At 39.5% G+C, this 12,471-nt stretch overlaps 1 protein-coding gene across 1 annotated transcript; it reads left to right on the top strand.

The window, feature by feature from the left end:
- Positions 1 to 11,718, top strand: LOC139724241 (uncharacterized). Its single transcript, XM_071635385.1, has 9 exons — positions 1 to 97; positions 3,561 to 3,679; positions 4,254 to 4,400; positions 5,577 to 5,720; positions 6,608 to 6,723; positions 7,148 to 7,271; positions 8,415 to 8,573; positions 9,202 to 9,345; positions 11,371 to 11,718. Exons 1-9 carry the CDS (start codon positions 28 to 30, stop codon positions 11,590 to 11,592), a joined length of 1,245 nt encoding a protein of 414 aa, XP_071491486.1. The 5' UTR covers positions 1 to 27; the 3' UTR covers positions 11,593 to 11,718.
- Positions 11,719 to 12,471: the final 753 nt, after the last annotated feature.

Here is a 12,471-nt window from a genome sequence, read left to right as displayed (position 1 = left end):
AGGAAATTATCTTCGTTTGTTTTTAATATGGGAGGTTCTAGAGGACAGAAAAAGAGAAGGGCCAAGCGTGGACATGGAAAGAATGTCCATAAACACGGTAAGCATGAACTTTAGAAACGTACTCATGTCCTGTGGAAGTTTTCACATGTGGTACTTTTGTAACAGTCCGACGTATAGACATTTGTGCTGGATAGGACGAGTTGTACTTACCACCGTAAATTACCTAAAATTTACATCATCAATTTTACACACATAGTTTATACTTGGCCGAGCTTTGACCGAAAGACCAGTCTGTATCTGGTCGTTGGGGATATGTTCCGCGGAGACTGCGTCTGGCTGCATGGAATCCCTCCGAGGAGAGCTGATAAAGTATCAAAAAAATAATAAATAATAATAAATTTAAATGACTCCTCTGCGGAGGAGTCCGAAAAATCCCATTTTTCTGTCTAGGCCGAGCTGCGCTGCTGTGCAGCTGTCTGGCGATACTGTAAGAATATGAATACGTTGGAACGTATATATCTACATGTACGTAGTGCCGTTAATTCGTTTCCAAACATTCAGTGCAAATTCGTCTTATCCCTATAATTGATAATAGATCTACTAATTGATAATAGATCTACTATTATGTACTATGTTGTAAGAATATTTAATGGTTAAATTCTTACTAACCATTCATTGGCATTATCATTGTGTTGTCTCTTGGACTCGGAGGAGAAGTATTGACACCTGCACCAAGGTTCGACCTTTTGCAAAAGCGTATAGGTTTCTACATGTAGCAGGTGGTCAAATTTTGGACAGTGTTGTGGTTGTGGCTTACTTTACCTGGTACCTTAAATCTCTGTATCGCATAGAGAAGATGCCCATAGATATTCCATGGCTCCGCACAATACAAAGAAGACGTTTATTTGTGTGCACGTGTGTGCACTCAAGTACACAGTACCCACAGCAACCATCCACCCCTACAAGTTTTCACTATTTCCAAGAGCAACAAGACTGTGGAACAGTTTGCCAGGCGCAGCTGTTCAACTCACCAACCCAACAGAATTCAGAGAGGCTGCACTCCAACATATCATCATAATGCAGCCTTCTTCTGGTTCCAGTGTCCTGTAAGGAGCAAACCTTATTTTTACTTGCACGCTTTCAACCACTTTTATTGTAAATATGTGGGTTACGATTATGGCACCTCTGCACCCTTGTTGACACACAGCAGGGATTGTTCATCCCGGTATAGCTTCAACGGAGCTGCAGTTTTGGGATTATTTCAACAAGTAGCAAGTAACGTGCAGTAAGGAAACTTCAGGTGGCTACAGCTATGTGGCTAAGCAGTCTTAGCAATTCTTAAATTGCTTGACTCTAGAATCTAGAGTAAACTTTTTAACATTTTGCAGTTGTCTTATGCACTTGTCAATGTAATGACTCACCCCACTACCCCCGGACATGGGTGCGTCATTTCCTCGTTTGGTCCGTCAAATTTGTGACCCAGGTGTTCGTCATTTTACCAGCTTTGTCCATCAAATTTTTGACCGAGGGGTGCGTCAAAATCCCATCAATGTCGGTCAAAATTTTGACCGAGGGGTGCGTCATGGTACGTCACTTGGCTATGGAAAATAACACGCATTATTTTGAACCGAGGGGTGCGTCATGGTACGTTACTTGGCTATGGAAAACTGCACGCATTTTTGCACGCTACCGGTCCCGGATACACGTACCGCGAGTGAAATTACAGTGAGCGCTTTCCCGCGGCAAGTGAAAATCAAAGTCGGGAAGCGTTTTGGAATAAGAGGAAAAAATGCTTGCCAGAATCTGGCAAGCAAAGAATTTAAAAGCCACCCTTTCTCCTTACATTTTCCCTCCAACAAACCCATGAAATCATGCATACTCAATCTCAAACCAGGGACTGTTCAGCGATGTAACAACTTAGTTCAATCTTTCCTGTCGAAACGGCAGCAGAAGAACAGCCTGCCGCATGCTATTTTCTGCTCGCGGGATAGCCCGACCAGCTGGCCAGACGCGCGCGCGACGCTGTTAGCTGTGCGAATAAGATCTCTACGTACCGCGACTAGGCTGTAGTTACGCAGTACTCGAGCGGGAATATGAATGCCGTGGCGTGGTGTGTACCTACCTGCGCTGCAGCAGTATGCATCCACCGCACTAGCAATGGCCGCGCACACACAGCGCATTCTGCACACATGGGAACATGTGATTGTCATGTATGGATTGCATGCACAGAATACATACTACTGTTCGGAATATCGTAGAAGCAGCGTGATGTACGGTGAATGACAATACGGCCGGTGCTTACATGGTAAGGGAAACTTGCCGAAACTTTTACAAATTATGTGTACGAACCAAAAGAAAATGAAATTGCTTGAATAAAACGTATGCAAAAATCGTTTCAGTATTTACGGGGGTGCGTCAAATGTACCGAGGATGTCCGTCACAAAAGTGACCGAGGTGTGCGTCACTTTCAACGTGTTGTCCGTCAAAAAAGTGACTGTGGTGTTCGTCACTTGCAGCGTTATGTCCGTCAAAAAAGTGACTGTGGTGTCCGTCAAAAACCCCGTGTGGTCAGTCAAAAAATGACCATGACGCACCCATGTCCGGGGGTAGTGGGGTGCGTCATTACATTGACAAGTGCATTAGACAGACACCTCAACTCATTTAAGTGGCCTTAAATTCACTATGCTCTATTTGTGCGCTGCCTTGTGGCACTTTATAAAGCTGTGCCTCACTACTGTGCTCTGAATAATGATAGCAATGAAAGGTGGCCAAAACAGAAAGAGTGTTGGGTAAGTATGGCATGGAGATGTTCTTTTTTTTTGACACTTCTATGTTAAATCTGCTTCACCACTTACCTTTACCCACAATTACAGTAAAGCAAGCTATCCATAATTCAACCATAATGCCATCCAAAATTTGACTGCCGGCTACATGTAGAAACCTAGATGCTTTTGCAGTGAGTAAAATTTTGGTAAAGGAGGTATAACCTTGTTGTGGGTTTTTCACATAGTTTTGTATCTACCTCATGCATTTTTCATTCAGCATATCTCTGCACGTACTTCTTCTCATCATGATCTTACTCACAATTTTGTTTTCCTTCATATGTACCACCCATGACTGTCAATACTACCTCTATTACCGGATCTTCTAGAAAAATGCAGTGTCTTCTAAAGTCAACTTTCCAGGTCTATCTCTCTCTAGCTAGTTTGGTTGTTCATGGGTTCTTTGCAGTTGAGGTCATTTACATAGACCTTTGAACTGTATGAATTCAATTTACTTTACTGTTGTTATGTTTGTCTCCATGCTATTATGCTGTACAATATTGATCTGTTCCAAATAGCTTCAATTTATATAAAAAACCATAAGAATAAAAAATTGAAGTGCATTCAACAGCTGCTTTTGGGAAATCATATTTGTAATAAGCAAACAGATTTTATTTTGCGTGAATGTTTTACACAATACTTTGCCTAGTGAGTAGTATCATTGCTACATGATTTGTTCACGATTTGACATAATGCGATATTCATCGTTGCATTTTTTTTTTTCTTCACTGCACACAGCTGATGGTACTCCATTAACACGACAGGAAGTCCAGGATCTTTTGGAGGAAAGGAGACAAGTCAGAAAAGCTGTCAAGAAAACAAAAGGCAAATTTAGTATAGAGCAATTACTTGAAAAGGTAAATAATATTAATTGGTATAAATCTGATTGCTTGCATTGTTCATACCGACCAAACTATTTAATGAAAAGAACTAACGGTAAAACCAGAAACATTCGCGGCATGAAACTTTTGCGAAGTGCTATAGGCATTCATTGCATTGTGCTCACGAAATGTTTCTCGCACAGTGTACTTTCAAGAAGCTTGGCTCCTCACAAAATTCACTGAAGTTTCATGGTTTTTAGACAGGAAGTCACTGACTAGAGAAATTTATCTTTATTGTTCTTGTTAGTGTTTTTCCTTGATATAATGACACAAGTAAAAAAAAAAGGAAGAATAGCTAGTCATCAATTTCACAACTCATTATCCAACTCATTCCTTCATTTGTAAATGATTTTAATAGAAATGTCAGTGGTCACAGTACAAACTTTTGTTTTCCTCTCTGTTGGAAATTGTTGTTTGCTTAGCAAATCACTTACCTACTCAGATGCATCAGCATACTAACATTATTGTGTTGCCATAGACTCATTGATCAACTAATTTATCTTAAACAAGGCGGATAACTTCTCACCTTTGCTTTTTAATCGTCACCCAGGCAAGTGACTATCTAGATACCTATGAGTATGAGATGGCTCAGAGGTTCTGTCAGAGGGCGCTCCAGCTGAATCCAGACCACGTTGGAGCCTTGGAGATGTCTGGAAATCTCCTGGCAGAGCTGGGTGATGGGGAAGGAGCCATGAAAATATCCTTTTACTTACACCTCTGACCATTCTGAGAGAGTTTCCACTCGGCATGTATCATTCATAAAACAGCATTCAATTACATAGATGATGAGTTCTCTAGACACATCCAAAAGTTGTATTCATGAGCATTCAATCACATATTAAACTCTCTCAAAGCAACTACATGTATGTACATGTAAGAGTATTTTGGTGCACATGATAATCATGAGGGAGAAAGGTTTGCGGTAACACCATGTTTATGTAGTCCTTATCTGGATTGTTGCTTGGCAGAAGAAGAGCCTAGAAAGAGGAGAATTGAGGAGGGAAGCGAAATGTTGGGGTTGTAAGGAGGGCAAAAAGTGAAAAGGGGGGTACAGTAATGGGCAGGAAGTTGAAGTTGCTTTAGTGGAGACAGTAGAAAAGGGAACAGAGAGAGTGGTAGGGAAGAATAGAGTGAGAATCGAGTAAGATGTTTGGACATCGTTGGGAGGAGAAAGATGAAATAGCTAACAATGATAATCATATGAGCTCAATAATTAAAAAAAAAAATCTAATGTGGTATTTTCATATTCATGTAAATTAATCCATATGTCTGTGCAGATGTTTATTCATACAGATTTTTAATCTATTCCAAAACTTGTTCAGCCCCACCCCCTTCTTTACTCACACTGTTGCTGCTGTTGCTATTTCACTCTTTTCCTGTTCTTTATCCTCTGTTGTTCCTTATCTTGTTTGATGTTTCCTCCCTATTCATCTTTGTCCATCACAGGTTGCCCCCTATGATCCTTGAGCTCATCACCAGCCCACCTCTGCCTTTTGTGTGTTCACCCCTTGCTTTAATCCCCCTCCATACCTGTTGGGCTTCCTGCCTTTGACTTCTAACCCACCCCTTTTGTTTTCATTGTTCTGTGTCCCTAGCCCTCTTCAGACTGTGCTTCTTGTGGGTAAACTTTGTGTTGGGTCAGGGTTGATTGAAATGTGACTAAAATGAGATTTTGTTTCTAGATTGTAGAGATGATATGGTATGACCAATCTTGTGCTGCATCGAATATCTTCTATTTTTAGAAATTAATGGGATAGGCATTCATCTGGGGAAAGACATTGATAAGAATAACAAGGTTTTGCTTCAGCAGGAAAAACAAAATGAAAGAAAGAAAGAGAGAGAAAAAAGTTTCCTTGACAGTGATGATATGTACTGCTTGGGTCGTGCAATCACACTGAGTCCGGAGGAAGGGTTCTCGAAGTACATGTACATGGGCCAGCTGCAGGAAGGGTTGGAGGCGGTGCAGTTCTTTCAGAAGGGAGTGGAACTCATGGTGGGGGAACGCGACAAGAAACAGGTTTGACTCGCATCTTGCTATGGTGTAATCTCTCACAGTATCTTGGAAATGTTTGTTTGTTTCGTTTTCAATCTAACAAGATTTCTGGATAGCTAGTATTCAGCAGCTCTAGCTGGTCTTCCATTTGCTCCAGTTGAATGTGAGGCGGACCACCTCACCGAGTTAAACACCCTGCTCTTTGCGATTAATAAATGAAGTGGGATTTTTTACGTGCATGAGTTGTCACACTCTCACACATGGATCCTCCACTTTATGTCCTATCAGAGGGACGGAGTGTTTTGGCTCCTACTAGAGGAGGCGGGGTGATTGCACACAACATTGCTCAGCTAGACTTGGGGATCTGATGTCAGGGAAATGTTGCAGTGTTTGAGTGAATCAAAATGAAAACTGCCCTTTGCTGGATAGGCATTCAGGCATGAAAAACTCACAGCCATACTACCAGCCAATGAACACCAGGAAATCATAAAAAGATTAGCATCTAATGGCCTCAGAGAATAGCCTCACTCCCTTGTCAGAATAATCAGTGAAGAATGGTATTGCTCATTGCTTAATGTGGAGTGGTATTTAAAAAAGAAGAAAAAAAAAAGGAATTTCTTTCTGCCAAAGCTCATAGTGAAATAAGGCTAGATAAGATCCCATTTGCAGTCTGTCCATCACATGGTCATAGGAGTACATGTATCTGTCATACACATTTCTATTGAGTTTTCAATTTCCTCTATACAATTTGCAAAGAGAGCAAGGAAAAAAAATTACTCTTGATTTTTTTCTCTTTCTGTATCAACACTAATGTCCTTCAGAATGCTTACAATCATTGAATACATTGTAGATATTTTGAAACGCTCATATTATTGTATCGCTTTAATATCTGATTGCTGCGTGATCAACAGGGTGAAGTGAATGGTGCATCATGTTCGACTGATGGGGATCATGCGTCAGCAGTGACCAATCAGGATATATCAAGGGCATACTGCTCAATTGCTGAGATATTCCTGACAGATGCATGGTAAGGAAGCGGAAAGATACATTTTTATGTAACACAGTCATGACTGTTTGATAACCACTGCAATAGACTTTTGACTCCTAGCTGCTTCGTTTTTCACAATTTTGGTCTCCAAGGACATATCCTACCTGCATTACCTACCGGAGTGCACATCACAGAATGTTTTCTTTAAAATAGTAATAAAACACATGAAAAAGTGTCATTGATATTTGCAAGTGCCTCCCACCCCCACCCCCACACCCAAAAGACAAAAAGCTTTAAAGAGGCTATTAACCTCATGTTAAAGCATGACATATTGTAGTCTATAAGATAATGTCCCCAATTTTAGTAAATGTGACTCATAATTTCCAATAAATAGGAATGATTTGTGTAGATTGATGTAGGTTATTATTTAGATGGTCAAATTGTCTATCATATGCTTCTTTAGCTTTGAAGACGATGCTGAAAAGAAGTGTAAAGACGCTCTAGACCACGCCCTAAATGAAGACCCCAACAATCCTGAGGCTCACCAACTCATGGCTAGCTTCTGGCTTAGCAAGGACGACAAAGAGGTTTGTTGGCTTTGATCCATCTTTAGCTCTTTATGTGCCACGTTCGCACGCCCGACTCAGTTGACGGCGTGCCTAGTTTGCATATTCTACTCAAACGCACAAACCCGCCTAAACCGATCGATAAATCGCTAAATGCCGCAGTTCAATGAAAGCATTTCTAGCTGTTCCATTTCTGTCACACGTAGCTCGCATTTTATGTGGTGAATGAATATCAAGTGGTGTTCCCTACTGGATTTGGGGGTAAATTCTAACTTTCTGTCACTGTTTTGTGTGCAACAGTGATTCCCCTATACAATAATATCGCTACTGGTCATTTGAAAGAAAAATAATCGTATATTTGTCATACAATTTACGTCAAAGCAAAGCGAGACATTTTCGCTACAACTTTGCCCATTACATGTCGAAGGCAACAAAATTTTAAAAAGTTGCATAGATTTGAAAAACAGAATGTTTTTCCAAAGCATGACTATGTTGCTGTCTCAGAATAATGTGGCACCCAGGGGGTTTACACCATGGCACATTTGAGGTATGTACAAGAATTAACCAGGCTGAACAGATTCCTATTTCAAATGCATGTTATTGTTATTGAAAATTTTCAGATGTGTACTGATAAGGTTTTTGTGGCAAATGTCTCCCTACAGAACCTGCATGATAAATTTTTTTTAATTGATATATTGATACATGTACCATGTATTTTTAAGTAAAATATCTACCGATCAAGTTCACATGTTTTGACATGAAACGCAAACATTATATTATGACTTGGCCATTGTTATGATTGTCTCTCAAATTTCCATCCATTTTTACACCAGATTTATATCTTGTTGCACCCAGTTTTTGTATATACACTGTACTTTCTTACGAATCAAAATCAAGAGTTTCCCCTGAAGTTCATTAAATCATACCATGCAATATATACCAGTATACAGATGCCTAATCAGTTGGTTGAGTGTGGGGTTAAGGAGCTGAGAACATACAGTGTAAGATCAAATGTGTACTAGACAACATCTATACATCTAAAGATTGTGTAGTTTGTGAAATTCAACTTGTTGAATATAATAAGTGGTTAGATCTCCTATTGTAGATCACTCAAGGGGTAATACTGACATTGTGTACATCACTTGTTTTATTCCCTGTACGCAGAATGCCAAGGCCTCGATAGAGAAGAGTGTATCGCTATGGCAACAGGCAGATGTAGACAGGATTAGGGGAGAGGAGACTGATGAAGAAGCTGGCCGAATTCTGGCATACGAGAGCAGAGTTGGAGCAGCCAAGATCCTGATGGAACTAGAATCATTTGATGTAAGTAGAGCTTGTTGCAGCAGAATAGTTGAACTGAATTTAATGTACCTGTATTAGATATCCTGATTATAGAGTAAAATTAAAGTGATTTTTTGAAGACTGGCTTCAATATGAAGTGATACATACATTTTGTATTTTCATACATACTTATTCTCATTCAATCACTCAGTCATATTCATTCATTCATTGAACCATCCATCCATCAGTTTATTCCTTCATTCATTTATTCATTCAGCAAACCACTAATCCATCCATTCATTCATTCATTCATTCATTCATTCATTCATTCATTCATTCATTCATTCATTCATTCATTCATTCATTCATTCATTCATTCTCATTCATATTCATTCATTTATTCTTTCATTCATTCATTCATTCATTCATTCATTCATTCATTCTCATTCATTCATTCATTCATTCATACTCATTCATATTCATTCATTCATTCATTCATTCTTTCATTCATTCTCATTCATTCATTCATTCATTCATTCATTCATTCATTCATTCATTCAATCATTCAATCAATCAATCATTCATTCATTCATTCATTCATTTTTTGTGTACATGTTGCATTTCTGGGAATCCTAAATTTAGCCTACATTTGTTTGTGTGTGACATGTAGGTGGCAGAGACTGTTCTACACACTCTACTGGAGGAGGATGATGAAGTGGTCCAGGTGTGGTACATGTTGGGACTCCTCCAGTGTGAGAGGAAGACTGATGAATGCAAGCCTCCTGCCAGATACTACCTTCACAAAGCAAAAAAGGTACTTCACAGTTATGAGAATGGTATGTTCTTTTTTATGCAGTAGAGCCTGTTTGATGAACCTCTTTTCCAGCGTTAAAACTTGCCATGGTTCTATACTCAAAGTACTGGGTACTGTAGAACCAAAAACATTTGTGACATGAAACTTTCGCAATTGGAGCTGACGGCTTATTTCGCTGCATGAAATCCTCTTGAATTGCTAACCATGAAAAAAATGATGAATATACTACATGTATTGCATTCATTGCACTGTGAGGACAAAAACTTTCACATGCACTTTACTTTCGAGAATCCTGTCTCGCAAAATTTTCAACAGTTTTGTGCACACAGAAATTTCTGGTTTTAATACATTATGCAGTTATACACCTGGGTAAATATGTATGTTGTAGGTGACATGTCTTGTCCAACAGTGCGCATGCTTGGTAGGTTTCAACCTGAGTTATTTTGATTTGGAGTCCACAGTCCTTTCCAATCTACCTTTTCACTCCCACTGATGATTGACAAGCCCTGTCTTTACAAGGCCTTTGGATATGGCTTGAAGGGAATTGTAATACAGTGCACTCCCGTTATAAAAAACATGGATATAATGAAATTCCGGTTACAATGAAATAAAAATCCAGGTCGCGAAATTATTGGCTTTATGTTTTTTACTGTTTATTTGTTCAGTTATAACAAAATTTCGGTATAACAAAAGAAAACTGCCGGTCCTGAGGACTTTCCTATAACAGGAGTCCACTGTACCGTACCTGTATTCATCCAGTCTTGTGAAGCTTACAACAGGTACATTTAACCCTAACTACATTGTAGGCCGGGCTATTTAGGTATATGATAGAGCGGGGGGGGGGGGGGGGGGGGGGGGGGGGGGGGGGGGGGGGGGGGCCTCCCAGGCCCCCCCTGCGGATCTCGGCCATCGACCGCGCGATCGCGACGAAAATTGGCACACGCATTGCCTATGATGTAATCTAAAGTACCATGAAGTTAATTTGTTCAAAAATTATAATTTACACTAAATTATGCTAATTTATGCATAATGATGCATGAAATCAGATAATTTGGTGTAAATCACTAGATAAAGTTCAAAACAGGCACATTTTTGGCGTAAATATTCTTTTTAGTGTCCTCAGCAAATGTAAGAGAAAAAAATTGCACAGTCAGAAAAAATTTCCTAAGTATTGTGTTTTTTAAATTTCTTATGTATTTCTTTGTTTTTTCGACTTTATGTTTTTCATTGTTTTTTCGACGAAATTTGTCCGTGACATTGTTACGAACAAGAAAATGTGTTATTAATTGATTTTAATCAATAAACCCCCAAAATAATCATGCTTTTATGAAATTGGCCTGTAAACACAGTTTGCATTGAAATTGTACACAAATTCACGTTTTTGAGCAATTTTGGGTGTGACATGCACGTGCATATTTATGCGCAACTTCGGAACCGCGCACCCGGGCTTCGCAAATTTGGTGTCAAAAGATGCGGGAGACTCGAAAGAAAAAAGTCATGAAATGTCGCGGCGATAGCTTCTCGCGATAGCAATACATCGCGCGAAACGTCGAGGGGGGGGGGGGGGCCTCGGAGCCCCCCCCCCCCCGGCCTAGTTAGGGTTAAGAGCAGTTTGATTTACATTACATTGTTTTTACTGATTTTTCTTTTTGATTCCTCTAACCCCTTTTATGGTATTTTAAACTCAGTTTTTGTTTTTGGTGCATCATTACAGTAATTACACAGTTTTTTTGTTTTTTTTTTAAATAATTCACTTTGTCTATGCTGAATCCAGTATACATTTTATGTCAGTCTCCATGGTCTAGTATCTTTTTAAACGTGTATTGTTTTGTGTATATGTGTTATACTTGTATGTGATTTTTTATGAAGTCTATTGTATTCCAGTGTTTTATCATATATACGTTGCATGTACACAGGGCTCCCCTGGAAAACAGTTGAGAAACTGAGGGGACTACCCTGTTTAAATATGACGGAATAAATAGATGAATAAAATTAAATGCTTTTCATCCATCCTTCTTTTGTCAGCTGTACTGTGCATTGAGCTGCGATGATGAACAAGTTCTGCAGCACATCGATGAACTCCTGATCTCGTTGGGGCCGGGAGAGGGTGACGAGGAAGACTGGATGGAGAAGAAGGCAAGAGAAGAGGAGGAAGAGGAGGAGGAGGAGGAGGAAGGAGGGGATGGAATCGAGGTTGATAGCGAAGCATCATCAGATGAAGATGAGGAGGAGGATATGGAGCACTGACAGCGAACACTGAGCGACATGAAAAGAGACATTTCAAAAGTTTGACAGACTGATTATGAGATCAGATGGACCAGGCTGCAAGAAAGGAAGATTGAGATGGATGTGAAAGATGCCTTACCGTGTCCCCAAATCTCATCACGTCACAGCTAGTCAAAGTTGAAATCCAACAGAAAGTGGAAGCTCTATGAATGGATTGATAGATTGGAAGATGGATTGGGGGGGGGGGGGGGGAGAATGAGGGTGAGAAGCAAAGGGAGTGAAATACCTAAGAGAAAGGAGAAATAATGATAGACAGGTAGACAGCTACAAACAAAAAGAGAAGAACGGAATACGAATATGAGAGTCAAGGTCAAATGGTAGAAAAAATAAGAGGGGCTGGGAGAAGATAAGCTCAGTTATGTGACTTTTCACAACGAATTTATATTTTTATCCTTGAAATTATATTCCTGAAATTAGGAATAAGAAAATGACAATTTCAGAAAATGAATATAAACTCTTGTGAATACACTTGAATTTTATACAGTATGTGTACATGTAATAGGTAATGCAAAACCACATATTTTTGCATGCATGAAACTTTCACAATTTGCCATGAGTCAAGATTTGCAAAGTAAAATGCACATGATTTTTTTTTTCTCTCTTTCTCTACACAATGGATTGAATGCCAGGTGCAATTCACAAAAGTTTTGTGCCATGAAAAAGGCCATCAGCTCCAATTCTCGAAAGTTTCTTGCCACGAATGTTTCTGGTTTTCCAGTAAATGCAGTTGAAATGTGTTGGCATATTATTATTTCTCGACTGAGATAGCAGTCATAGGAATGCACTCCATGCAAAAATGATGTTACTCCATGCAAAAATGGTGTCACTCCATGAAAAAAT

The sequence above is a fragment of the Diadema antillarum genome, unplaced genomic scaffold (assembly GCF_040938485.1).
Source record: "Diadema antillarum isolate AM-2024a unplaced genomic scaffold, OU_Dant_1.0 scf00000209, whole genome shotgun sequence".
Lineage (NCBI taxonomy): Eukaryota > Metazoa > Echinodermata > Echinoidea > Diadematoida > Diadematidae > Diadema > Diadema antillarum.
This window is presented reverse-complemented; position numbering and strand designations above follow the sequence as displayed.

Coding starts and splice junctions, on each gene's coding strand:
- LOC139724241 (XM_071635385.1), top strand. CDS start 28: ATGGGAGGTTCTAGAGGACAGAAAAAGAGAAGGGCCAAGCGTGGACAT. Junction 3,680..4,253: donor TAGAGCAATTACTTGAAAAG/GTAAATAATATT, acceptor ATCGTCACCCAG/GCAAGTGACTATCTAGATAC. Junction 6,724..7,147: donor ATATTCCTGACAGATGCATG/GTAAGGAAGCGG, acceptor ATGCTTCTTTAG/CTTTGAAGACGATGCTGAAA.